The 27,612-nt window shown below is 42.6% G+C and overlaps 1 protein-coding gene across 1 annotated transcript in view; it reads left to right on the top strand.

The window, feature by feature from the left end:
* LOC310701459 (uncharacterized protein) overlaps nucleotides 1-22,739 on the top strand; it is a 72,654-nt gene extending 49,915 nt beyond the window's left edge. The window contains exons 2-3 of the mRNA XM_083492360.1: nucleotides 4,839-5,025; nucleotides 11,676-22,739. Coding sequence (XP_083348486.1) covers nucleotides 4,926-5,025; nucleotides 11,676-13,333 — 1,758 coding nt within the window. The 5' untranslated portion in view covers nucleotides 4,839-4,925 and the 3' untranslated portion in view covers nucleotides 13,334-22,739. The remainder of the gene's footprint in view (nucleotides 1-4,838; nucleotides 5,026-11,675) is intronic.
* Nucleotides 22,740-27,612: the final 4,873 nt, after the last annotated feature.

Raw genomic sequence — 27,612 nt, 5'->3', positions numbered from 1 at the left:
TCCAACAAAATATTGAAATACAATAGTCCTTCAGATATTAAAAGCTTCCCTAAACAGGGCAGCCCACCAGATGTCTTTTAAAGTCTGGTGGGCTGTTTTTTCCTTGGACATATGGTGGGAAGTTATTCCACAGGGAGGGCACCACTACTGAGAAGGCCCTCTATCTGGTTCCCTGTAACTTTGCTTCTCACAGTGAGGGACCTGCCAGAAGGCTCTTGGTGCTGGACCTCCATGTCCAGGCAGAACGATGGAGGTGGAGACTCTACTTCAGGTATACTGGATCGAGGCCGTTTAGCGCCTTAAAGGTCAGCACTAATGCTTTGATTTGTGCTCAGAAATGCAATGGGAGCCTATGTTGGTCTTTCAATACCAGTGTAATGTGGTCTTGGCGGCTGCACCCCATCACCAGTCTAGCTGCCACATTCTGGATTAATTGTTGTTTCCAGATCACCTTCAAAGGTAGCCCCACGTAGAGTGCATTGCAGTAGTGCAAGTGGGAGATAACTGGTGCGTGCACTAGTCTGGCAAGACAGTCTGCGGGCGGATAGGGTCTCAGCCTGCGTACCAGATGGAGCTTGTAAACAGCTGCCCTGGACATGGAATTGACCTGTGCTTCCATTGACAGCTGCAAGTCCAAAATGACTCCCAGGCTGCGCACCTGGTCTTTTAGGGGTACAGTTACCCCATTCAGAACCAGGGAGTCCTCCACACCTGCCTGCCTCCTGTCCCCTCAAAACAGGACACCTGCCTTGTCAGCATTCAACTTTAATATGTTAGCTGCCATCCATCCTCAAACCGCCTCCAGACACTCACACAGGACCTTCACCATCTTCACTGGTTCTGATTTGAAAGAGAGGTGGAGCTGGGTTTCCTCATACTGATGAACACCCAGCCCAAACCCCCTGATCTCTCCCAGCGGCTTCATGTAGATGTTGAAAAGCATGGGGAGAGGACGGAACCCTGAGGCACCCCACAAGTGAGAGCTCAGGGATCTGAACACTCATCCCCCAACACCACTCAACCCCCAACAACATTTTCTGAACACGGCCCAAGAGGAAGGAGCGGAACCACTGTATAACAGTGCCTCTAGCTCCCAGGCCCTCTAGACGGTCCAGAAGGATGTTATGGCTGATGGTGTCAAATGCCTCTAAAAGATCCAGCAGAACTATGAAACAGCTCTCACCTTCCAACTCTACAGTTCTCTGGTGCAGGTTTGTGCAGATTTTTAGGTACAAGTTGGATGCAAGGGGTGCATAGGATTGCAGCCCATCTTATGCACCGTCGGCTTGGGAATAAGTCCCACTGATCATGATGAGCCTCGCAGGCGAATAGACTGCTGCTGTGCAGTCCTGCTTTTTAAATAAATGTTCCTTTTCAGATAATACAGAGCATGGTGAAATCACAATAAATAAAATCTACCCTTCAGTAGTTTCAAGCACTACTACAGGTTCCACATAATATCTGCACTGCATTGTTTACTGTGGCAGCACCTGCACTTTGGAACTCCCCGCCTATTACAATAAAGCACATGCCTTTGCTAGACTCTTTTCAAGCACCTGCTAAAAGCATTCTTGTTTAGGCAAGCATACCCAGGGACACGGGTGGCGCTGTGGGTTAAACCACAGAGCCTAGGGCTTGCCGAAAAGCACGTCAAAGTGCAAGTAGATAAATAGGTACTGCTCCGGCGGGAAGGTAAATGTGTTTCCGTGCGCTGCTCTGGTTCACCAGAAGCGCCTTGGTCATGCTGGGCACATGACCTGGAAGCTGTACGCCGGCTCCCTCGGCCAGTAAAGCGAGATGAGCACAGCAACCCCAGAGTCGGCCACAATGGTCAGGGGTCCCTTTACCTTAGCCAGATACTTAGGAAGTAGAAGTAATTTTAATCTGTTTTAATATTTTAGCTTTTGTATGTTTTAAAGTAGGGTTGTAATTTTTTCTTGATCTTACTGCTGTGGTGTTCTTTTTGTTTGTTTTGGGAAACCCCTCTGCAGGTTTTTTAAAATAAATTTTATTCAATTAATAAATATAAACAAAATAACACAAGCCAAAACACAATCCATCCTAAGTATCTCTCCACAGTGCAGTTCCTTAAAATATCATCTGAACAAAATTGGTGAAGCAGTAAAGAGTTTATTGAGGACAATACATTCTTGCAAAAGCGGGGCTCCAAAGCAGGCACAGTCCAGCTGGGGCAAAGAATGAGCTTATATTCCCTCTGCACACGTTCCCTCCCCCGTCTCCCCCATTGCTTGGGTGCTACAAGGATCTCCTTCCCCCAATTATCAAATAACAGACAAGAGGCTGAGCGTGGAGAGAAACGTCTCCTTCCTCCTCTGAGTTGCCTCCACTTCCGGCTTCACCAGCAGAGATAAAATCGGGGCTTGCAAAGGAGGGAGGGAAGGAGGCGGGAAGGGGGGCTGCATTGTGCGGAGGAGGGGGCTGCTTCCTAATTAAGCCTCCTAATTAAGCGCCCTCACTGCCTGCCTCCCACGCGGGGGCTCCCATTCCCGCCCCCGCTGCCCGGGATTTCGGGTGAGTGCAAAGCCAATGGCGGGGAAGGAGGGAAGGGGCTTTGCGAGGAGGTCCAGGATGAGAAGCCCCGGGACGGGAGAAGAGAAGGGAGGGAAGGGAGCTCTTTTCTTAAAGGGGGCCTGGAGGGGAGAAACTTCCTCCTGCAGGGATCTGGTGGAAAGGGAGTTGCAGGGAAGGAGAGGGGAGAGAGGTGGGCATTGCTGGCCAGGCTTGCAATAAAAATAATAATAATAATAATTTTGATATTTATATCCCGACCATCTGGCTAGGTTTCACCAGCCTCTCTGGGCAGCTAACAACATCTATAAAATGTCAAATGTTAAAAACTTCCCAATACAAGGCTGCCTCCATATGTCTTCTAAAAGTTCTGTAGTTCTTTATCTCTTTGACGCTGGAAGTGAGGGCACCATTACCTAGAACAGTGTTTCCCAACCTTTTTTGGGCAAAGGCACACTTGTTTGATGAAAAAATCTCGAGGCACACCACCATTACAGCCCTGTGACGTCAGCGCGCAGCGTCACGCCGGGAGGGACGCACGAAAGTGTAAGTTTCAATTTTTTCCCCCTCCCCCTTGCCGGGGAACCTCCAAGCTTTGGGGGTGGGGGGGAGGAGGCAGCAAAGCGAGGCAGGAAGGAGAGCGCGGCTTGGCTGGATGAGCTTTGGCAGGGGCAGGGAATGAGAGCCGCGAGGCGGGCGCTGCGGACGGAGGCGCTGCCCGCCGAGCTCGCAGGCAGCCAGCCAGGCAGACGTCGAGAGCCCCGCGCTGGGCGGCCTCTCCTCGCCGCCCCGCCTCTCGCCGCCCGACTCGCCCGCCTCCCTCCAGGCAACATCTCGCGGCACACCAGGCAACATCTCGCGGCACACTAGTGTGCCGCGGAACAGTGGTTGGGAAACACTGACCTAGAACTCCCTCTGCCTGCCCTGAAACTTCACTTCTCGCAGTGAGAGAACTGGCAGAAGAACCTCGTAGGAGGACCTCAGTGCCCTGGCTTCCTTCCTTACCTTTAGGCACCAGGCCAAAGCATTGCTCTTCTCCCAGGCATTTGGTTCATTAAACAATCTATGGACTGCACACCTGCAAGGGGGGCGGGAGGGTTGTCGCTTTTATTTCTTACTCTGCTAGGCATCTCTGTGTTTTTTCTCTTGTAAGCTGCCCTGTGATCTTTGGAGGAAGGGCAGTATAGAAATGTAAAGAACAGCAGTAAAAATAGGAAGCCCTGTTGTGTTCAAGGGGGAGGTTGAGACAGAGTCTCCGACCAGCAATGTATACCAGGACATGCTTAGGATAGAATATTATTATTATTATTATTATTATTATTATTATTATTATTAATTCATTACTTGCACCCTGTCTATCTGACTGTGTTGCCTCAGCCCCTCTGGGCGGCTTCCAACAAAATTAAAACATTAAAACATCAAAAACTTCCCTGTACAGTGGTACCTCAGGTTAAGTACTTAATTCCTTAAGTACTTAGTCCGTACTTAACCTGAAACTCTCCTTAACCTGAAGCACCACTTTAACTAACTGGGCCTCCTGCTGCTGCCGCGCCGCTGGAGCATGATTTCTGTTCTCATCCTGAAGTAAAGTTCTTAACCTGAAAACTCTATTTCTGGGTTTGCGGAGTCTGTAACCTGAAGCGTATGTAACCTGACGTACAACTGTACAGGGCTGCCATCGGAGGTCTTCCAGTTTGGCCTTTGATTTTTCAAGAAATGCCCTCTTTAAGGAATCTGCTCTTTAAGGAGCAGTGCTCCAAAGTGCTTATCTTGCGAACTTGCCGTCTAAGTTGTTTACTCCTGACCAAAGCTCCTGTTTCCCAAAAGGACAGGAGGGGGAGCAGAGGAGGAAATGGATGGGTTTGAAGGCTCCTTCCACAAGCCATCTCTCTCCCCTGAGCAACAAGAGCAAAGGGTGTTTGCAGGGCAGGAGGACAGAGGAGGAGGCAGTGAGGGAAGAGGGACGAGTGGGCAGATCCCCCGCCTCTCCCAGGGGGTCCAGATGCAAGCAAGGGGCTTCCTTCTCCATGCAAGGGCCACCCATGTATTCAGAGCAGTCCTTTGCAAATTAACTCTTAAATTCCAAGGGACCTACTCTCAGGCCACTAATGTGCGTACCATGCCAACCTTAGGAAGGGAGATGGGACAAGCAGGTGAAAGGAATTGCCAAAGGTGTTTGAAAATGGGTGGGGGCTCTTGGGAAGGGGGTGCCCAATTGGGGCTTCTCCAGGGGCAGCAGAATGTCTTGGGCAGGAGAATCCCTGCAGGGGCTCTCAGACTCCCTTGGCTTCTTCTTCCCTCCCTCCCAGGAAGCTGCAACTGGCTCTGGATTCTGCGCTCCTCAGGAAGGTGAACCTGCAAACCTAGCTGAGACTGAACCTGCAACCCTGGCCAGGATGGAAGGAGGAAGATGGACGGTTGACCTGGTCAGGCTGTCTCCCGCATCCCTCCCCACAACCTCTGAGCATTCCCTCCCAGGACCCTTGGAGAAATCTGGTGAGTTCCAGGGGAGAGGAGATGGGGACAGGGACAGATGGATGGTGGAGGGAGAAAGAGGAAAAGATGGAGAGGAGACAAATGGAAGGAAGTTCCTGACAGGAAGAAGGAAGGGGTGAGGCCTTCTCCGGAGCAGCTCTTTGTTTCTTGAATCCCTTTCATCAAGTAGTGGGGACAGATTTTCTTCCTCCAGGATTTTAAATCTTAGGAGTTACAGTGGTACCTCGGTTCTCAAACTTAATTGTTCCAGAAGTCTTCCAAAACCAAAGCGTTCATAAACCAAGGCATGTTTCCCCATAGAAAGTAATGCATTAATCCGTTCCAGACTTTTAAAAACAACCCCTAAAACAGCAATGTAACATGAATTTTACTATCTAACAAGACCATTGATCCGTAAAATGAAAGCAATAATCAATGTTCCGTACCATAAAATAAATAAGACGGCATTGTAGATGAAAAAAATTAAAATTAATTTTTTTTGTACCTGCACTGATTATAGTCATTGATTAAATGGGGGCTTTTATCCCTTTCCACAGTCAATCTATAAACCAATCATAAAACAAAAACAAGCCTCAGTCAAAAATGAAAAAGCCACAAAAACACAAAAAATAGGAAAAAACTAAAGCAGCAAATGTCACCTCAGAACACTGCAGCCAGGAATGGCTTGAATATTGATGGGGGCGGAGGAGCTTAAATTAGCTGTGCAAGGGAACAAATGGCCTTCATTACGATGGAGACAACTTAAATTAGCTGCTCAAGGGTAAAACGGAATGAAAAAAAGCCTTAAATATGATGGGGGGCACCTAAAGTTACTGCGCAACAGTACAAATGGAAGCTCAGGAGCACGTTCGGTTTCCGAGGCAAACTTCAAAAACAGGAGCACCTATTTCTGGGTTTGCAAATGATGAATCAACAGAAGCATAGTCAATCTATGGACTTCCCTCTTTTTTGAAATATTTTTATTGTTTTTTACAAATACAAGTTTATATCAAAGACATTTTTCTAATCATTTCATGAGATTCTCTGAATCACATGACTTCGCTCCATCCCTTTCATGGGTCCTTATATTAATTTTTTCAAAACTACATACAGTGGTACCTCCGTTTGCAAACGGGATCCGTTAAGGAGCCCCAGACAGAGCCCGAATTTTTTGCAAACCGGAGGACCGCTTCTGTACACGCACGCGGCGCAATAGAGTGTTTCTACGCATGCGAGCAACAAAACCCGGAAAAATACCAGAGGGTTATGTAACACAATATACTAGTGTATAGATACATTCTCCACAGTTTTCATTTATCTAAATTGTGCATAAACCTATTTACAAGTGATTCCTAAAGTCCAGCTAACTTTTTGATTTGCGTGCAGTAATCTCACAGGTAAATTATAAAATTTCCCCATTCTTTTTTAAAGTCCTTGTTTTCTTGATTCCCGAGTCTCGCGGCTAATTTTGCCATTTCGGCAGAGTCCAGCAGTTTGGCTTGCCATTCTTCCCTAGTTGGGATTATTGCATCTTTCCATCGTTGGGATAATAACATCTGTGCAGCTGTTGTCGCATACATAGTCTTTCCTGGTCTTTTGCGATCTCAGTACCTGTAATTCCAAATAAATATGCTTCTACATTCTTAACAAACATTATTTTAAACATTTTTTCCCAATTCATTATATTTGTTGTTGTTGTTTAGCCGTTTAGTCGTGTCCAACTTTTCATGACCCCATGGACCAGAGCACGCCAGGCACTTCTGTCTTCCACTGCTTCCCGCAGTTTCGTCAAACTCATGCTGGTAGTTTCGTGAACACTATCCAACCATCTCGTCCTCTGTCGTCCCCTTCTCCTTGGGCCCCCATCTTTCCCAACATTAGGGTCTTTTCCAGGGAGTCTTCTCTTCTCATGAGGTGGCCAAAGTATTGGAGCCTCAGCTTCAGGATCTGTCCTTCCAGTGAGCACTCAGGGCTGATTTCCTTAAGAATGGATAGGTTTGATCTTCTTTCAGTCCATGGGACTCTCAAGAGTCTCCTCCAGCACCATAATTTAAAGGCATCAATTCTTCGGCGATCAGCTTTCTTTATGGTCCAGCTTTCACTTCCATACATCACTACTGAGAAAACCATAGCTTTTACTGTATGGACCTTTGTTGGCAAGGTGATGTCTCTACTTTTTCATTATATACCATTTCCCAAAATGATACTGTTATCTTACATGACCACCACATATAGCAAACGGTACCCACTTCCTCTTTACACTTCCCTCAGATATTTGAACTTTCTCTATACATTTTAGATAACTTACTAGGAGTCAAATACCACCAGTATATCATTTTCATGTAGTTTTCTTTCAATGTACAGCAAGCTGTGAATTTCAGATCTGTTTTCCAAAGCCTCTCCCAATCTGCCATTTGTATGTTATGTCCTAAGTCCCTTTCCCATTTCGTCATAACTGATTTGACCTGTTCATCCTTTATATACCGTTCTAGGAGCAAGTTACACATTTTAGACAGATCTTTTTATGTTACTTCCTAAGAGTTCTTTTTGAAATGTGATGTCTCTTAACTAAAACCTTTCTTTTTGTCTATCTTAAAGATATTGTTTAGTTGATAGTACTGTAACCAGTCAGTTAAAGCTTCCCTTATCTCTTCAAAATCTTTTAATTTCAGTTGGTTTTCAACTTCAGTTAACAGCTCTCTATAAGTCGGCTGATAACTTCTCATATTCAATTTTTTTCCGAGATATTACTTCCAAGGGGGAAAGCCACCAGGGTGTTTTTTACTCAAGCAAATTTTTATACTTCTCCCATACCCTACAAATTGGTTTTCTTACTATATGATTCTTAAAAGCTCTAAACACCTTGGCCTTTTCCTACCATAAATATGCATGCTATCCATTATTTGTGTTCGTCCAGATCTAAAATACAGTATCTGTGTTTTCCATTCCCGGTTCTAGCAGATACAGGATGCTTCATAATAAAGTTTTGTAATGGTTATAGGGGTTGCTCGTGCGTAAGTTGCCGCCACTCCTGGCTAGGTTGCCTGGTTAAACCTTTTCTGTCTGGACAGCCCTTCACTTCGTGGCTGTTTCAGTCGCTAGCAGAATCCGTCAATGGGCGTTTCTTGAACCTCTTCCAGCAAAGAAGTTCTTTGACGCCAAGTCTCCGCCTACTCTCCCTGCACGGAAGTCTTCTGCGCAGGGTGGGTGTGGGCAGCGGAGGACCTGTTCTCTCCCTGCTGGTCTCTGGCGAGGAGTCCTGGAGCCCCCTCGCCGATTCCCCCATCTGCCCCCTTTATCCCTGGTGTTACGCTGATTTCCTTCCCCAGCCGATGAGCTGCCTCTCTCCCTGCTGGGCCCTTCTCCAGCATCGCTTGGGAGCCTTGCCTCCGCCTCTAGCTCCAATGGCAGTTCCCTGACAAGTTTCAAATCCGGCAGGGCGAAACCTCCTCTCTCTCTCTTACATCTGTTAATAATTTATTTTTTATACTTGATTTCGTCCCTTGTCAGATAAACCTAGATATATCTTCTTGCCATTTTTCAAAGCATCCTGCGTTGCCTATTGCCAGGACTGATTGGAATAAAAATAACATTTTTGGCAATACATTCATTTTTATTACTGATATTCTTCCCCAAAATGATAAATTCATTCTTCCCCATATCTCTAAAGCTCTTTTTATTTCTTTCCACTCATTCTTGTAATTGTCTTTAAAAATATTAATATTCTTAGCTGTCAAACAAATACCTCAGTATTTGACTTTATTATGTATAACTAACTCTGTTTTCTGTTGTAATTCCTTTTGATCTTCCTCCATTGTGTTTTTTACCAAAAACTTAGTCTTATTCTTGTTTAGTTTAAAGCCTCCGGCCTGCCAGAAGTCCTGTATCTTTTCTACCACCTTCGGTGGAGTACCGTATTTTTCGCTCTATAACACGCACCTGACCATAACACGCACATCGTTTTTAGAGGAGGAAAACAAGGAAAAAAATTCTGAATGAAACAGTGGATGTATCATTTTTGTGCTTCATGCTGTGGCCACAGACATGTGATCTGATGGTGAATTTGGGGTAGCTCAATGCAAAGATCCTGAGGATCCATGTGGATCCATGCTTTTTAACCACGTTTTTGCACCATTGCAGCCCCAGGCAACAGTGGGTGTGTGATTTTGGGGGGGCAGGCTGCTATGTGATCTGATGGTGAATTTGGGGTGGCCCAATGCAAAGATCCTGAGGATCCATGTGGATCCATGCTTTTTAACCACATTTTTGCACCATTGCAGCCCCAGGCAACAGTGGGTGTGTGATTTTAGGGGGGGCAGGCTGCTATGTGATCTGATGGTGAATTTGGGGTGGCCCAATGCAAAGATCCTGAGGATCCATGTGGATCTATGCTTTTTAACCACATTTTTGCACCATTGCAGCCCCAGGCAACAGTGGGTGTGTGATTTTGGGGGGGCAGGCTGCTATGTGATCTGATGGTGAATTTGGGGTGGCCCAATGCAAAGATCCTGAGGATCCATGTGGATCCATGCTTTTTAACCACGTTTTTGCACCATTGCAGCCCCAGGCAACAGTGGGTATGTGATTTTAGGGGGGCAGGCTGCTATGTGATCTGATGGTGAATTTGGGGTGGCCCAATGCAAAGATCCTGAGGATCCATGTGGATCCATGCTTTGTAACTACATTTTAAGTGGGGAGTGAAGGAAAAACACAGAAGGGACAAGAGAGCGGTGTGCAGAGAATCAGCTGGCTAAGAAAGCAGGAGAGGGATTTTACGGGAGGAAGGAAAGGAAGGCAAAAGTTTCCACAAACCGAAGCCAGCTTTCTCTCTCCTCCTGCATGTTTTCTGGGTGCCTGCGAGGAGCACGAGGAGCACGGAGAGGAATTAGAAGGAAAGACCTCTGCTTTCCCCTCTGCTTGCCTGGAGGGGAGGGGCTTTCCCTGCTCTTTGTTCTGTTTGAGCAAACACAGCAACGAAACAGAGGAGGGTGGGCAGTAAGACCCTGAGGCAGAATGCAGGAAAGCAACCACTTCCTCTTTTCAGGTTTCCCTCTCCGACACAACGCACTATTGATTTTTGCTGATTTTTGTTCCTGCGCTCCCCTAATCGGCTCCAGGGACCCCCCACATTCGCTCCATAACACGCACAGACATTTCCCCTTACTTTTTAGGAGAAACAATCTGCGTGTAATAGAGAGAAAAATACGGTATTTTGGGGATCCACTATAATTACAATTACTGTAAAAGCTTTTAATTTATATGCTTTATTTTCTACTGTTATTCCTGTAATTAATTTCTCCACTTTTTCTCTCTCGCCAGGGCCTCTAATACCAAAATAAATAATAATGGTGATAGGGTATCCTTGTCTTGTCCCCTTCATTATTTTACACTTTTCTGTTATAACCTTATTAACAATCAGCATAGACTGTTGGTAAAAATAAATTGCTTCCCCATAATTCATTTTTTCTTTTATATTTTTCATAAAAGCCCATGAAACATTATCAAAGGCCTTTTCAGCACCTATAAACATTAAGGCCACTTTTTTTTCATTTCTTACTTTCAAATATTCAATAATATCAATTATATTCCTTATATTCTCCTTCATCTGACGTCCTGGTAGAAAGCAGGCCTGCTTGTGATGATTTTTTTCTGCTAAAACACCTTTTATTCTATTGCCCAAGATATGAGCAATAGTCTAAATGGATTTCTATGGACTTCCATCCTACAGGAGTGATGGCCAACAACTTGGATAGCTTGAAAAAGAGGATTAGACTGAAAGCACAGGAAGGCAGGGGGCTCTTGTACTCAAATCCTGCTTGCTGGTTTACTGCAGGCATTTAGTTGACCACTGTGAGAACAGGATGCTGGACTAGGGGGGCCTTTGCTCAATCGAACAGGCTCTTCTTATGTTCTAATACAGGCATCCCCAAACTTGGCCCTCCAGATGTTTTGGGACTACAACTCCCAATGTCCCTAGCTAACAGGATCAGTGGTCAGGGATGATGGGAATTGTAGTCCCAAAACATCTGGAGGGCCAAGTTTGGGGATGCCTGTTCTAATATATTGCAATATTTTTACAGTTACATGTGGCATAGGTAACACAAAAGTTTTACTTCTTAGTCATAGGAGAGACTGCTATTCAAGCCTGTGATCATTTCCTCCCTGGAAAAAGAGAAATACTGTGGTACCTCGGGTTACATACGCTTCAGGTTACATATGCTTCAGGTTACAGACTCTGCTCACCCAGAAATAGTGCTTCAGGTTAAGAACTTTGCTTCAGGATGAGAACAGAAATCGTGCTCCGGCGGTGAAGGCCCCATTAGCTAAAATGCTGCTTCAGCATAAGAACAGTTTCAGGTTAAGTACGGACCTCCAGAACGAATTAAGTACTTAACCCGAGGTACCACTGTACAGAGATGTGTCTAAGAAGCCAGTTCCACCATAAATTATAACATAAATGCATTTTATTAAGTGAATGGAGTGATCATGTCTCATTCTTGCCATTATCACATCTACATTCCTAGAAGTTTGGAACGTAAGAGAGGACAGTGGAGAATGGAGACTGTTAAAATAAGAGACAGTGCATATTGGGATTAACGTGTTTTTTAGTTCCTTTCTTTTCTTTCTTGAAAGTCTTAACAGGATTCTCCCCCCCCCCCACTCCCAAACAGGTGAGGAAGATGATGGCCAGAATTCTATGGAGTCATCTGTGAAATCATTGGGAAGAACAAAGAAACAGTTTAAATGCCTGGAGTGTGGGATGTGCTTTAGTCACAGTGGAAGACTGAGAAGACACCAACAAACTCATACAGGGGAGAAACCATTTGCATGTATTGAATGTGGAAAGAGCTTCAGTAAAAACGGAGCACTTAGAATACACCAACGAACTCACACAGGGGAGAAACCATTTCAATGTATTGAATGTGGAAAGAGCTTCAGTGTAAGTGGAAACCTTAGAAAACACCAAAAAACTCACACGGGGGAGAAACCATTTGAATGTATTGAATGTGGAAAGAGCTTCATTAAAAGTGGAGCACTTAGAAGACACCAACAAACTCACACAGGGGAGAAACCATTTCAATGTATTGAATGTGGAAAGAGCTTCAGTCAAAACGCAGCACTTAGAATACACCAACGAACTCACACAGGGGAGAAACCATTTGCATGTATTGAATGTGGAAAGTGCTTCAGTGAAAGTGGAACACTTAGAAAACACCAAAAAACTCACACGGGGGAGAAACCATTTGAATGTATTGAATGTGGAAAGAGCTTCAATAATAGTGGAAACCTTAGACAACATCAACAAACTCACACGGGGGAGAAACCATTTGAATGTACTCAATGTGGAAAGTGCTTCAGTCGATATGGAACACTTAGAATACACCAACTAACTCACACGGGGGAGAAACCATTTAAATGTATTGAATGTGGAAAGTGCTTCAGTCGATATGGAACACTTAGAATGCACCAACGAACTCACACAGGGGAGAAACCATTTGCATGTATTGAATGTGGAAAGTGCTTCAGTCTAAACGGAGCACTTAGAATACACCAACGAACTCACACAGGGGATAAACCATTTAAATGTATTGAATGTGGAAAGAGTTTCAGTGAAAGTGGAACACTTAGAAGACACCAACTGACTCACACGGGGGAGAAACCATTTGAATGTATTGAATGTGGAAAGATCTTCAGTCGATATGAAGCACTTAGAATACACCAACGAACTCACACAGGGGAGAAACCATTTAAATGTATTGAATGTGGAAAGAGCTTCAGTGAAAGTGGAACACTTAGAAGACACCAACTGACTCACACGGGGGAGAAACCATTTGAATGTATTGAATGTGGAAAGAGCTTCAGTGGAAGTGGAACACTTAGAAGACACCAACTAACTCACAGGGGGGAGAAACCATTTAAATGCATTGAATGTGGAAAGTGCTTCAGTCTAAATGGAACACTTAGAATACACCAACTAACTCACACAGGGGAGAAACCATTTAAATGTATTGAATGTGGAAAGATCTTCAGTCGATATGAAACACTTAGAATGCACCAACGAACTCACATTGGGGAGAAACCATTTAAATGTATTGAATGTGGAAAGAGCTTCAGTAGAAGTGAACACCTTAGAAGACACCAACTAACTCACACGGGGGAGAAACCATTTAAATGTATTGAATGTGGAAAGAGCTTCAGTCAAAATGGAGCACTTAGAACACACCAACGAACTCACACAGGGGAGAAACCATTTAAATGTATTGAATGTGGAAAGTGTTTCAGTCGAAACAAAGCACTTAGAAGACACCAACGAACTCACACAGGATAAACCATTTAAATGTACAGAATGTGGAAAGCTTCAGTCCATATCGACACCTTATAAGACACCAACCTCAGCTGCAGTAGAGCACTTAGAATACACCAACTATTTTTTAAAAAATAATATTTATTAAAGTTTTAAAGGTTACAAAAGGAAAAAAGAGAAAACACCAAATTAAGCAAAAAACAAGACAATACATCACAACAAGTAAAAACAAACAGAAGAAAAAAGAAAAAAACAAACAAAAGAAAAAAGAAAAAAACAAATCAAACCTTCCCATTACTTATCTTTCATTTGCTTGTTTCCTTGACCTCCTCACACCTCCCTTTTTGTATTCTAGTTCTGTTAGATATTTCAGCAAATCCTTTCCATCTTTGTTTTTATCCTAATAATTTATCTTAATATACTGTAATTTTACATTCTTCCAGGATATGCCTGGAAGCGAAAGGAAAGTCCAATGCTGTAAAGAAAAATATTGCATAGGAACCTGGAATGTAAGAACCATGAATCTGGGTAAGTTGGAGGTGGTCAAAAGTGAGATGGCAAGAATAAATATTGACATCCTGGGCATCAGTGAACTAAAATGGACGGGAATGGGTGAATTCAGTTCGGATGACCATCATATCTACTACTGTGGGCAAGAAACCCGTAAAAGAAATGGAGTGGCCCTCATAGTCAACAAAAGAGTGGCGAAGGCTGTACTGTATCAAAAATGATAGAATGATCTCGATACGAATCCAAGGCAGACCTTTTAACATCACAGTAATCCAAGTTTATGCACCAACTACTGGTGCTGAAGAAACTGAAATTGACCAATTCTATGAAGACTTACAACACCTTATAGAAGTGACACCAAAGAAGGATGTTCTTCTCATCACAGGGGATTGGAATGCTAAAGTAGGGAGTCAAGAGATAAAAGGAACAACTGGCAAGTTTGGCCTTGGAGATCAAAACGAAGCAGGGCAAAGGCTAATAGAGTTCTGTCAAGAGAACAAGCTGGTCATCACAAACACGCTTTTCCAACAACACAAGAGACGACTCTACACATGGACATCACCAGATGGGCAGCATCGAAATCAGATTGATTATATTCTCTGCAGCCAAAGATGGAGAAGTTCTATACAGTCAGCAAAAACAAGACCTGGAGCTGACTGTGGCTCAGATCAACAGCTTCTTATAGCAAAATTCAAGCTTAAACTGAAGAAAGTAGGAAAAACCACTGGTCCGGTAAGATACAATCTAAGTCAAATCCCTTATGAATACATAGTAGAAGTGAGGAACAGGTTTAAGGATTTAGATCTGGTGGACAGAGTGCCTGAAAAACTATGAATGGAGGCTCATAACATTATACAGGAGGCAGCAACGAAAACCATCCCAATGAAAAGGAAATGCAAGAAACCAAAGTGGCTGTCCAATGAGGCCTTACAAATAGTGGGGGAGAGAAGGCAAGCAAAATGCGAGGGAGATGGTGAAAGATACAGGAAATTGAATGCAGATTTCCAAAGAATAGCAAGGAGAGACAAGAAGACCTTCTTAAACGAGCAATGCAAAGAAATAGAGGAAAGCAATAGAATGGGAAGAACCAGAGATCTGTTCAAGAAAATTGGAGATATGAAAGGAACATTTCGTACAAACATTTCCATAATAAAGGACAAAAGTGGAAAGGACCTAACAGAAGCAGAAGACATCAAGAAGAGGTGGCAAGAATACACAGAGGAATTATACCAGAAATAAATGGATGTCCCGTATAGCCCAGGTAGTGTGGTTGCTGACCTTGAGCCAGACATCCTGGAAAGTGAAGTCAAATGGGCCTTAGAAAGCACTGCAAATAACAAGGCCAGTGGAAGTGATGGTATTCCAGCTGAACTATTTAAAATTTTAAAAGATGATGCTGTTAAGGTGCTACACTCAATATGCCAGCAAGTTTGGAAAATTCAGCAGTGGCCAGAAGATTGGAGAAGATCAGTCTACATCCCAATCCCAAAGAAGGGCAGTGCCAAAGAATGCTCCAACTACCGCACAATTGCACTCATTTCACATGCTAGCAAGGTTATGCTTAAAATTCTACAAGGAAGGCTCAAGCAGTGTGTGGACCAAGAACTCCCAGAAGTGCAAGCTGGATTTAGAAGAGGCAGAGGAACCAGAGACCAAATTGCAAACATGCGCTGGATTATGGAGAAAGCTAGAGAGTTCCAGAAAGACATCTACTTCTGCTTCATTGACTATGCAAAAGCCTTTGACTGTGTCGACCATGGCAAACTATGGCAAGTTCTTAAAGAAATGGGAGTGCCAGATCACCTCATCTGTCTCCTGAGAAATCTCTATGTGGGACAAGAAGCTACAGTTAGAACTGGATATGGAACAACTGATTGGTCCAAAATTGGGAAAGGAGTACGACAAGGCTGTATTTTGTCTCCCTGCTTATTTAATTTATATGCAGAATTCATCATGCGAAAGGCTGGGCTGGATGAATCTCTAGCCGGAATTAAGATTGCCGGAAGTAATATCAACAACCTCAGATATGCAGATGACACAACCTTGATGGCAGAAAGTGAGGAGGAATTAAAGAACCTTTTAATGAGGGTGAAAGAGGAGAGCGCAAAATATGGTCTGAAGCTCAACATCAAAAAAACGAAGATCATGGCCACTGGTCCCATCACCTCCTGGCAAATAGAAGGGGAAGAAATGGAGGCAGTGAGAGATTTTACTTTCTTGGGCTCAATGATCACTGCAGATGGTGACAGCAGCCACGAAATTAAAAGACGCCTGCTTCTTGGGAGAAGGGCAATGACAGGCCTAGACAGCATCTTGAGAAGTAGAGACATCACCTTGCCAACAAAGGTCTCTCTTAAGGCATTACATGCCGTAAATTTCATACCTGTGGTCCATAACTGTTCCCAGTCAGCCATCATAATGTTGTGTCCAACATCTTGTGCCCATTTAATCATAGCAGATTTCACCGTTTCATCCTGAGTGTTCCATTTCAACAGCAAGTTATACATTCTTGACAAGTTCTTAATTTTGGGATCTAACAGTTCTGTTTCCAATTTTGATTTTTCCACCTGGAAGCTAATTTTCTTGTCCAAATTGTAAACCTCCATTATTTGGTAATAATGAAGCCAATCTCGCACTTTGTTTTTTAGTTTTTCAAAACTCTGCAGTTTTAATCTATCTCCCTCTTGTTCCAAAATTTCCCAATATTTCGGTCATTTGGCCTCCATATTGAGCTTTTTCTGAGCCTTCGCTTCCATTGGTGACAGCCACCTTGGAGTTTTGTTTTCAGGCAAGTCCTTATATCTTATCCAGACATTAAACAGTGCTTTCCTAACAATATGGTTTTTAAACGCTTTATGTGCTTTGACCTTATCATACCACAAATATGCATGCCACCCAAATACATTATTAAAACCTTCTAAGTCCAGAACACTCATCCCAAAACAAGAAGCAGACACAACCCAAGTCAAAAATTACAGACCAATTTCACTATTAAACACAGATTATAAAATATTTGCAGGAATCCTTGCGAGGAGGTTAAAGAAATTGTTATCAGAAATTATTCATAAGGACCAGGCGGGATTTCTACCAGGTCGGCAGATAAGAGATAATACAAGAAATATAATTAACATGTTAGAATATTTATCGGTGAGGATTGATAAACAAGTTATAATGATGTTTGTGGATGCCGAGAAGGCTTTCGATAATGTGGCTTGGGACTTCATGCTGAAAAACTTGGAATATATGGAAGTGGGAAACGATTTCCTCAACGGGGTTAGAGCAATATATACCGAGCAGAAAGCCAAACTGATAATAAACAACATAGTGACAGAAGAGATAAAGATTAAAAAAGGAACAAGGCAGGGTTGCCCACTCTCCCCGTTATTATTTATAACAGTGCTAGAAGTTCTTCTGGACTCAATAAGACAAAACAGAAATATAAAGGGGGTGTTAATTGGACAGAATGTGTATAAGACCAAAGCCTTTGCGGATGATGTAGTAATAATGTCAGAAGAGCCAACAATCGCAATAGAACATATATTAAAGGAAATTGACCAGTTCGGAGAGATAGCAGGCTTCAAATTAAATAAGACAAAAACAAAAATCTTAAGTAAAAACATGGACCAAAGGGTAATAGAAATAATACAACAACAATCACAGATAGAAGTCACTAAGAAAGTCAAATACTTAGGAATCTGGATAACACCTAAAAACATAGACTTGTTCAAAAACAATTATGAGCTGACATGGAAGGGAATAAAAAAGGACCTGGAAATATGGGGAAGGTTGAAATTGTCATTCTGGGGAAGAATCAACACAATTAAGATGAATGTCCTACCAAGGTTGATGTTCCTATTTCAAACCATACCTATAATTAAGGGAATCCGAATCTTTAAAGAATGGCAAAGAGTACTCTCAAGATACATCTGGCAGGGCAAAAAACCTAGAATTCAGTTCAAATTATTAACAGACATAAAGGAAAGAGGAGGTTTTGCCCTGCCAGATTTGAAGCTATACTATGAAGCTACATGTCTTTGCTGGATAAAAGACTGGGTAAAGCTGGCAAATAAGGAGCTACTCGACTTGGAGGGCTTCGAAAATAGATTCGGTTGGCACGCCTACTTATGGCGGAATAAAAGGAAAGTACATAAGGGGTTTGAAAACCACATCTTTAGAGGGCCACTAATTGAAATATGGGAAAGGTATAAAAACCTGCTAGAACCGAAAACACCACATTGGCTGTCGCCTCTGGAAGCAGAGAGCATAAAGACGATTAATATGAGAAGTAATTGGGTAACGTATAGTCAACTAGTAATTAAAGAAGATGGGAAATGGAAACTAAAACCATACGAGCAAGTAAAGGAATATGTATATGACTGGCTAAAGTATCATCAGGCAAATGAGATGTTTAGAAGAGATACTAGAGAAAGAGGTTACATAGATAAAGACTCCAAATTCCAGATAGAGATAATAAACAATGAAGTGAAAATTATATCAAAGATGTATAAGATGTTGCTTAACTGGAATTTGGGGGACGAGGTAACCAAACCGGTGATGATTCGATGGGCAAGGGATATAGGCCATACCATACAATTTGAGGATTGGGAGAAACTTTGGAAGGATGGGCTAAACTTTACAGCTTCTATATTGATAAAGGAAAATGTCATGAAGATGTTTTATAGGTGGTATTTAACACCTACAAAATTGTCAAAAATGTACAAAGTGGACAATAGGTGCTGGAAATGCAAGGATAAAGAGGGCTCCTTCTACCACATGTGGTGGGAGTGTGGAAAAGTGAAACAGTTTTGGGGAAAAATTTACACCGAATTAAAGAGGATTTTAAAATATACGTTCACAAAGAAATCAGAGATTTTCCTATTAGGACTGCTGGGACAGGAGATTAAAAAAGAAGATCATAGATATCATAGTATACATAGTATACTATGCGGTTACAGCAGCAAGGGTAGTCTTAGCCCAGAGGTGGAAGCAGCAGGAAATACCAACGATAGAAGAGTGGAGATCAAAGTTATTAGACTACGCGGAACTAGATAAAATGACAGGGAAAATCAGGTATGCAAGAGACCAAAAGTTCATTAAGGATTGGGAAAAATATGTAGACTATCTGGAATACATCAGTGAGGGACAAACAACGCTAAGGGGATTTAGAGATGTGCTGTGACAAAACATGAACTATTGCACATTGTAAATAGGAGATAAAGATATGAATAATGACAATAAAACTTAGGGAATGCGTAACTTTATGGATTACTTCGAATGATTTTCGGATAAGCTGAAGGAAGTGCCAAAAGGGATAGCTAAGAGATTGGTTTGAAGTGAAAATTATAAATTTGTGTATTCTTTTGTATTTGTTTCTTTTCGTATGTGGGTGTGTATGTATCTGTACTATATGTTTAATTTAGTGTAAGTTTTGTGTGTCTGTTTTTTTTCTTATGGAACCACGCAATAAAAAAGAATTTGGCAAAAAAAAAAAAAAAGCTTAAGGTCTGGCAGGGCAAATCCACCTCTTTCTTTATTTTATTTTATTTTATTAAAAGTAATATTTATTCAAATTTTCAAAAATACAAAAAATCAAAAACATCAACAAAATAACATAAAAGAAGAAAAAAGATAAAACAAAAAACAAAAAAGGTATAGATTCAAATTGCATCATCTCATTAGCTTGTGTCTTAGACCTCCTCACACCTCCCTTTTTGTATTCTAATTTGTTCATTATTTCAGCAAATTCTTCCCATACTTCTCAATTTTTATTTAAATAATTTATCTTAGCAATCTTTCTCAATTTACCATTGTTGTCTTTAACTTTATCTTACCTTCAAGACCATAGACTTCAAAATTTAGAATTTAAACCATATTTATACTTAACTCCTTCAAGCCTTTCTGCTAAAGCCAATTGGTTCCTTTCCAGCACAATCTGCTATTTCATTAATATTACACAGAAATAAAAAGATATATAAAAAGAGGTTCTCTTCTCATTTTGTCCGTCGTCCCTTCTTCCTGGTTTCGGGTTGTGTCAGTCCTTTCTTCCCTTTAAGTCTTAACCATCAATCCGGTGTTCTGATGTCTGAGGCTCTCAGGTCACTTCCATGTCCCCTCTGCTGGTTTTCTTGTTCCTGTTTATGATAAGACACTTCCTTGTCCCTTGTTGAATTCTTTCGTAGTTTCTTCCCTTTCTCCTTGGGGAGTGGGTCTCTGGGGAATTCCATGCAGTCGTAGTCTCCATTTTCTTTCATCAAGTTGTTCCATTCCCCACAGTCCCACTCCCCTATGCTGATTTTGTAATCCAAGCAATAGTTGTTCCAGAGATACTTATCATTTTGTTTCACAGTCCCACTAGAGCTAAGAATTTCCATAACTCCAAAAACTTGCAGACACTCTTCAAGTTCGATGACTTTAGATCTCTCCCTTTGTAACTTTTGAGGTGCAATCGCAACCTCTTCCATCTTCCACTGCCCTTGGACTTGCCTTGAGTCAGTTTCCTGAATTGGTTGTAGTGAAGTTTCTTTCTCTTCTTTTCCTGTCAGTTCATACTTTCTGGCTACAGCAGCCATAAAATCCAGCTTTTCATTCATCAAGTTCATATCCTCATGCAGCTGCTGCAGCAAAGCATTCACTTTGCCAAGGGCAGAAGGTGGAATTTCCTCCCTGCTCATTTCTGTTCAAGGTCAAGTATCTGGTCCCACGCTGATTCTCACAGCTGTTATGTCTCCCTGTGGACTGCAGCAAAAAAATTGACAAGCTCCCTCTAGGGGACACAGTTTCTATTTAACGCCCATCTTTAAAATGTATCCAACAAAGGAAAATTTACTTTCAATTTTCTAGTACTTTGTTTCCTTACAATACAAAAAAGCAGAGAGCAACATTAAAGTTAATTTGTTTCTCTTTTATTTCTATCTGTCCAAGAATATTCCGTTTTCTTCAAAGATTACTGTCCTGACGTCCCGTCCCCGGGTTTGGGACGTTGGAAATTTATATTCCTTTACTCTCTTTCTGCAGGGTTAGACGGTCAAAGTTCTCCCCCCCCCCTTTCCTCCTGTTGTCAAGAGGGTTTTGGTGGTCATGGGTGCAGGAAATTTCAATCTTAAGATCAAATTCCAGGCTATTTAGCTTGTACGATCTTTGCTTCAGTCTGTTTACAAAAAGCGGAAGGCGGACTTCCTGTTTAGACCTTCCCGCTTCGTTACCTAATTCAAAGATTTTTCCTTAGTCAAATCTTCCGTTTTTACTCATGGGTACTTGTTTAGAGTCCAAATGTCATCAGGAAAAAGTCAGCGCTCTCCAGCGATGGCTGTGCGGCTTCCCTCCGTGAAAATAGCAATCGGTCCGCTGCACCACGCTGCTCATCCCACTTCGCTCCGGAGCCCCAACAGGGGGTTTCCTTGCGAGTAGGGGAGGCGCTCTTGGTGCTCTGCCGAACCCCACGTCCCCAGGCTTCTCCACCTGGGGTTTCTAGCGGGTCCCCACCTTCGCCGCAGTGGGAAGACCCAGTTTCCACAGAGCCCATTCCTCCGGTCGGAGGAACTCCGCCATTCGCCGATGGTGCTAACCCGGAAGTCCAAATCCACCTGTTTCTTTAGCATCAGTTAATATCTTAAATTTTATTTGAGGCTTCTTGCCCTGCCAGACAAATCTAGAAATATCTCTCTGCCACTTCTTGAAACAATCCATTTTATCCACAATTTGCAATGTTTGAAACAAAAACAGCATCCTTGGCAATACATTCATTTTTATCACAGCAATCCGGCCTAGCAATGATAACTTCAAATTTGATCATATTTCTAAATCCTTTTTCACTTCCATCCAGCATTTTTCATAATTGTCTTTAAATAAATTTACAAGACAGAGCTGTTCCACCAGGCCTTTGGTCAGGGCGCAGCCTGACTCCCTCCTCTGGCAACCCGCACAGAATTTTGCTTAATCGGTTGCCATCAATTTGATTTTAATTAATTTTTATAATGAAATATTTTTAGAATGTGTGATTATTTGACTGTTTGATTATTTGATTGTTGTTAGCTGCCCTGAGCCCGGCTTCGGCTGGGGAGGGCGGGATATAAATAAAATTTATTATTATTATTATTATTATTATTATTATTATTATTATTATTATTATTATTTATTTATTCTTGGCAGTCATATTAACCCCTAGGCATTTCACTTTCTTAACCAGTGTTAATCCTGTCTCCTTCTGAAACCTCTCTCTCTCAATCACTGTTAGATTTTTCTCTAAAACCTTGTTGTTGTTTAGTCATTTAGTCGTGTCTGACTCTTCGTGACCCCATGGACCAGAACACGCCAGGCACCTCTGTCCTCCACTACCTCCCGCAGTTTGGTCAAACTCATGCTGGTAACCTCAAAAACCTTAGTTTTCATCTTTTGTTGTTGTTTAGTCGTTTAGTCGTGTCCGACTCTTCGTGACCCCATGGACCAGAGCACGCCAGGCACCTCTGTCCTCCACTACCTCCCGCAGTTTGGTCAAACTCATGCTGGTAACCTCGAAAACACTATCCAACCATCTCGTCCTCTGTTGCCCCATTCTCCTTGTGCCCCCCATCTTTCCCAGCATCAGTGTCTTCTCCAGGGAGTCTTCTCTTCTCATGAGGTGGCCAAAGTACTGGAGCCTCAGCTTCACGATCTGTCCTTCCAGTGAGCACTCAGGGCTGATTTCCTTAAGAATGGATGCGTTTGATCTTCTTGCAGTCCATGGGACTCTCAAGAGTCTTCTCCAGCACCATAATTCAAAAGCATCAATTCTTCGGCGATCAGCCTTCTTTATGGTCCAGCTCTCACTTCCATACATCACTACTGGGAAAACCATGGCTTTAACTATACGGACCTTTGTTGGCAAGGTGACGTCTCTACTTCTCAAGATGCTGTCTAGGCCTGTCATTGCCCTTCTCCCAAGAAGCAGGCGTCTTTTAATTTCGTGGCTGCTGTCACCATCTGCAGTGATCATGGAGCCCAAGAAAGTAAAATCTCTCACTGCCTCCATTTCTTCCCCTTCTATTTGCCAGGAGGTGATGGGACCAGTGGCCATGATCTTCGTTTTTTGATGTTGAGCTTCAGACCATATTTTGCGCTCTCCTCTCTCACCCTCATTAAGAAGTTAATTCCTCCTCACTTTCTGCCATCAAGGTTGTGTCATCTGCATATTTGAGGTTGTTGATATTTCTTCCGGCAATCTTAATTCCAGCTTGGGATTCATCCAGCCCAGCCTTTCGCATGATGTATTCTGCATATAAATTAAATAAGCAGGGAGACAAAATACAGCCTTGTCGTACTCCTTTCCCAATTTTGAACCAATCAGTTGTTCCATATCCAGTTCTAACTGTAGCTTCTTGTCCCACATAGAGATTTCTCAGGAGACAGATGAGGTGATGAGGCACTCCCATTTCTTTAAGAATTTGCCATAGTTTGCTGTGGTCGACACAGTCAAAGGCTTTTGCATAGTCAATGAAGCAGAAGTAGATGTCTTTCTGGAACTCTCTAGCTTTCTCCATAATCCAGCGCATGTTTGCAATTTGGTCTCTGGTTCCTCTGCCTCTTCTAAATCCAGCTTGCACTTCTGGGAGTTCTCAGTCCACATACTGCTTGAGCCTTCCTTGTAGAATTTTAAGCATAACCTTGCTAGCGTGTGAAATGAGTGCAATTGTGCGGTAGTTGGAGCATTCTTTGGCACTGCCCTTCTTTGGGATTGGGATGTAGACTGATCTTCTCCAATCTTCTGGCCACTGCTGAGTTTTCCAAATTTGCTGGCATATTGAGTGTAGCACCTCAACAGCATCATCTTTTAAAATTTTAAATAGTTCAGCTGGAATACCATCACTTCCACTGGCCTTGTTATTTGCAGTGCTTTCTAAGGCCCGTTTGACTTCACTTTCCAGGATGTCTGGCTCAAGGTCAGCAACCACACTACCTGGGGTGTACGAGACATCCATATCTTTCTGGTATAATTCCTCTGTGTATTCTTGCCACCTCTTCTTGATGTCTTCTGCTTCTGTTAGGTCCTTACCACTTTTGTCCTTTATTATGGTAATCTTGTTTTCATCTTATTCAACTTAAATCCCGCTACCTGACCAAATTCTTGAATCAGTTCCAATACTCTTTTGGAACTTTAGATTCTGGCTCCTGTAATGTCAATACCAGATCATTGGCAAATGCTTTCAATTTGTACTGTTTAGCTCCGAATTGTATACCTTTAACCAATGGATCCCTTCTAATCATATTTAAAAGGACCTCCAGGACCGATATAAAAAGCAAAGGAGAAATTGGCCAACCTTGTCGTGTTCCTTTCTCTATCTTAAATTCTTCCGTCACCACATTGTTGACAATTAATTTAGCCTTTTGTTCTGAATAGATTGCACCTATACCATTTCCAAAACCTTGGCCAACCCCCATCCCCTGTAAATTCTTCTTCATAAAACTCCAGGAAATATTGTCAAAGGCTTTCTCCGCGTCCACAAATATCAAAACTGCTTTGGTGTTAATATTCACTTGTAATTTTTCTAAAATGTTAATTATATTCCTCGTATTGTCAGACAAGTGCCTGCCCGGGAGAAAGCCCGCTTGATCTTTATGTATTTCTTCTACTAAAACCTTTTTTAGTCTTTTAGTTATGATATCTGCAAAAATTTTATAATCCACATTGAGCAAAGATATGGGGCGGTAGTTCTTAAGCTGTGCCTTCTCAGACTCTGTTTTCGGTATAAGTGTAATATAAGCTTCCTTCCACAACTCTGGTGCCTTTTTCCCTTCCAATATTTCATTGCAAACTTTCTTTAAAGGTTGTACTAACCATTCTTTCAAGGATCTATAATATCTTGAAGTCAAACCATCCGGCCCTGGAGATTTGCCTAATTGCATGTTCTGATTGGCCCCTTCTACCTCCTGCTCTGTTATTTTGTAATTCAACATTAGCTTATTTTCTTGAGAGATTTTTTTGTAGTCCATTTATTTTCAAAAAACGATCAATGTCCATTTCTTTCTGCGTCTCCTGTGTATATAGTTGTTTAAAGTACCTCTGAAAGCACTTCCTGATCTCCACTGGATTCTGTATATTATTTCCCTCCACTTCCAAATTCGTAATGGTATTGAGTTTTTGTCTCATCTGTTTAATTTTCCATTCTATTTCCTGGTTCATCATTTTCATATATTGTACTTGATATAACTTTATCTCTTTCAGAATCTCCTGTGACTTTGGTTTCACTCTCAGTTTCTTCTCTCCTTCCTTTATTTTCTCCAAAATCTTATCTTTATTTTTCATTTTGCGCTCTCTTCTTAATTGCATTCTGTTGTATCAAAAATCCTCTCATAGCTGCTTTACTTGCGTCCCAGATTACTCTTTTTCAACAGTGGTGTTCATATTTATCTCAAAGTAGTCCCTCAAGGTTTTTTGGGCCTTCTTAGTCACATCTTCATTCCTAAACAAAGTGTCATTCATCCTCCATCTAAAGGAACCAATTGGTGTTAGTTTCATTTCCATCTTCACAGCATTGTGGTCGGAGCAAGTTTTAGGGCAGATTTCCACTTTTCTAGTCTTCGGAGCCAGCCCTCTAGTTACCCAAATTTGGTCAATTCTTGTCCATGTCATTTTGGCCTCAGAGAAGAAAGTTCCCTCTCTTCCCAAGGGGTTCTTCGTTCTCCAAATGTCAACTAAATCCATATTGTCAGTCATGTCAAAACAAGTTTTTGGTAGTCTACCATACTTAGTAACTACCTGTCTCTGTGCCTTGTCCATATTTGTAGTCACCACTCCATGTCCCCCATCAAAATCATATTGTAATCCATATGGTCCATCAGAGTCTCATGTAACTTCTTAAAAAATTCCGATTTCCCCTCGTTTGGTGCATAGATGCCTACTATCAAAAATTTCTCTCCTTGTGATTGAATTTCAATTGCAACAAATCTTCCTTGGTCATCTTTAAATGTAAATTTTGGTGATAGGCATAAATTACTACTCCTCTTTTTTAAACTTTGTCTGATGAAATAAATTCATGGCCCAGTCTTTTATTACTCAATACCTTCCTGTGTAGCCTTATCACATGTGTTAGAATACACCAACTAACTTATACGGGGGAGAAACCATTGGAACGTATTGAATGTGGGACGAGCTTCAACAGGGAGGATAAACTTACATTACACTGGCGAACTCCCAAAGGGGAGTAGCTTAAGTCAATATGGAACCTTAGGAAACTTCTGCTAACTCAAATGGGAAAAACCAGATTTATGAAATGTGGAAAAAGCTTCAGAGGGAGTGGAGACCTTAATATTCATAAGATAATTCACACAGGTGGGAAACCATATAAATGTATGGAGTTTTCCGCTCAGGTTTCCCAGATTTCCTGGGAAGTAAGATGATTGTCAAGTCTCTGGATGTACAGAAAAAAATTTGTGTTGGTTTTCAATAATAATAATATTTATTACCACGCCCATCTGGCTGGATTTCCCCTGCCACTCTGGGTGGCTTCCAACAAAATATTGAAATACAATAGTCCTTCAGATATTAAAAGCTTCCCTAAACAGGGCAGCCCACCAGATGTCTTTTAAAGTCTGGTGGGCTGTTTTTTCCTTTGACATATGGTGGGAAGTTATTCCACAGGGAGGGCACCACTACTGAGAAGGCCCTCTATCTGGTTCCCTGTAACTTTGCTTCTCACAGTGAGGGACCTGCCAGAAGGCTCTTGGTGCTGGACCTCCATGTCCAGGCAGAACGATGGAGGTGGAGACTCTACTTCAGGTATACTGGATCGAGGCCGTTTAGCGCCTTAAAGGTCAGCACTAATGCTTTGATTTGTGCTCAGAAATGCAATGGGAGCCTATGTTGGTCTTTCAATACCAGTGTAATGTGGTCTTGGCGGCTGCACCCCATCACCAGTCTAGCTGCCACATTCTGGATTAATTGTTGTTTCCAGATCACCTTCAAAGGTAGCCCCACGTAGAGTGCATTGCAGTAGTGCAAGTGGGAGATAACTGGTGCGTGCACTAGTCTGGCAAGACAGTCTGCGGGCGGATAGGGTCTCAGCCTGCGTACCAGATGGAGCTTGTAAACAGCTGCCCTGGACATGGAATTGACCTGTGCTTCCATTGACAGCTGCAAGTCCAAAATGACTCCCAGGCTGCGCACCTGGTCTTTTAGGGGTACAGTTACCCCATTCAGAACCAGGGAGTCCTCCACACCTGCCTGCCTCCTGTCCCCTCAAAACAGGACACCTGCCTTGTCAGCATTCAACTTTAATATGTTAGCTGCCATCCATCCTCAAACCGCCTCCAGACACTCACACAGGACCTTCACCATCTTCACTGGTTCTGATTTGAAAGAGAGGTGGAGCTGGGTTTCCGCATACTGATGAACACCCAGCCCAAACCCCCTGATCTCTCCCAGCGGCTTCATGTAGATGTTGAAAAGCATGGGGAGAGGACGGAACCCTGAGGCACCCCACAAGTGACAGCTCAGGGATCTGAACACTCATCCCCCAACACCACTCAACCCCCAACAACATTTTCTGAACACGGCCCAAGAGGAAGGAGCGGAACCACTGTATAACAGTGCCTCTAGCTCCCAGGCCCTCTAGACGGTCCAGAAGGATGTTATGGCTGATGGTGTCAAATGCCTCTAAAAGATCCAGCAGAACTATGAAACAGCTCTCACCTTCCAACTCTACAGTTCTCTGGTGCAGGTTTGTGCAGATTTTTAGGTACAAGTTGGATGCAAGGGGTGCATAGGATTGCAGCCCATCTTATGCACCGTCGGCTTGGGAATAAGTCCCACTGATCATGAT

This window comes from Podarcis liolepis, assembly GCF_965112155.1.
Source record: "Podarcis liolepis genome assembly, chromosome: 2".
Classification (NCBI taxonomy): domain Eukaryota; kingdom Metazoa; phylum Chordata; class Lepidosauria; order Squamata; family Lacertidae; genus Podarcis; species Podarcis liolepis.
Note: the sequence above shows the minus strand (reverse complement) of the source record. Positions and strands in the feature narration are given on the sequence as shown.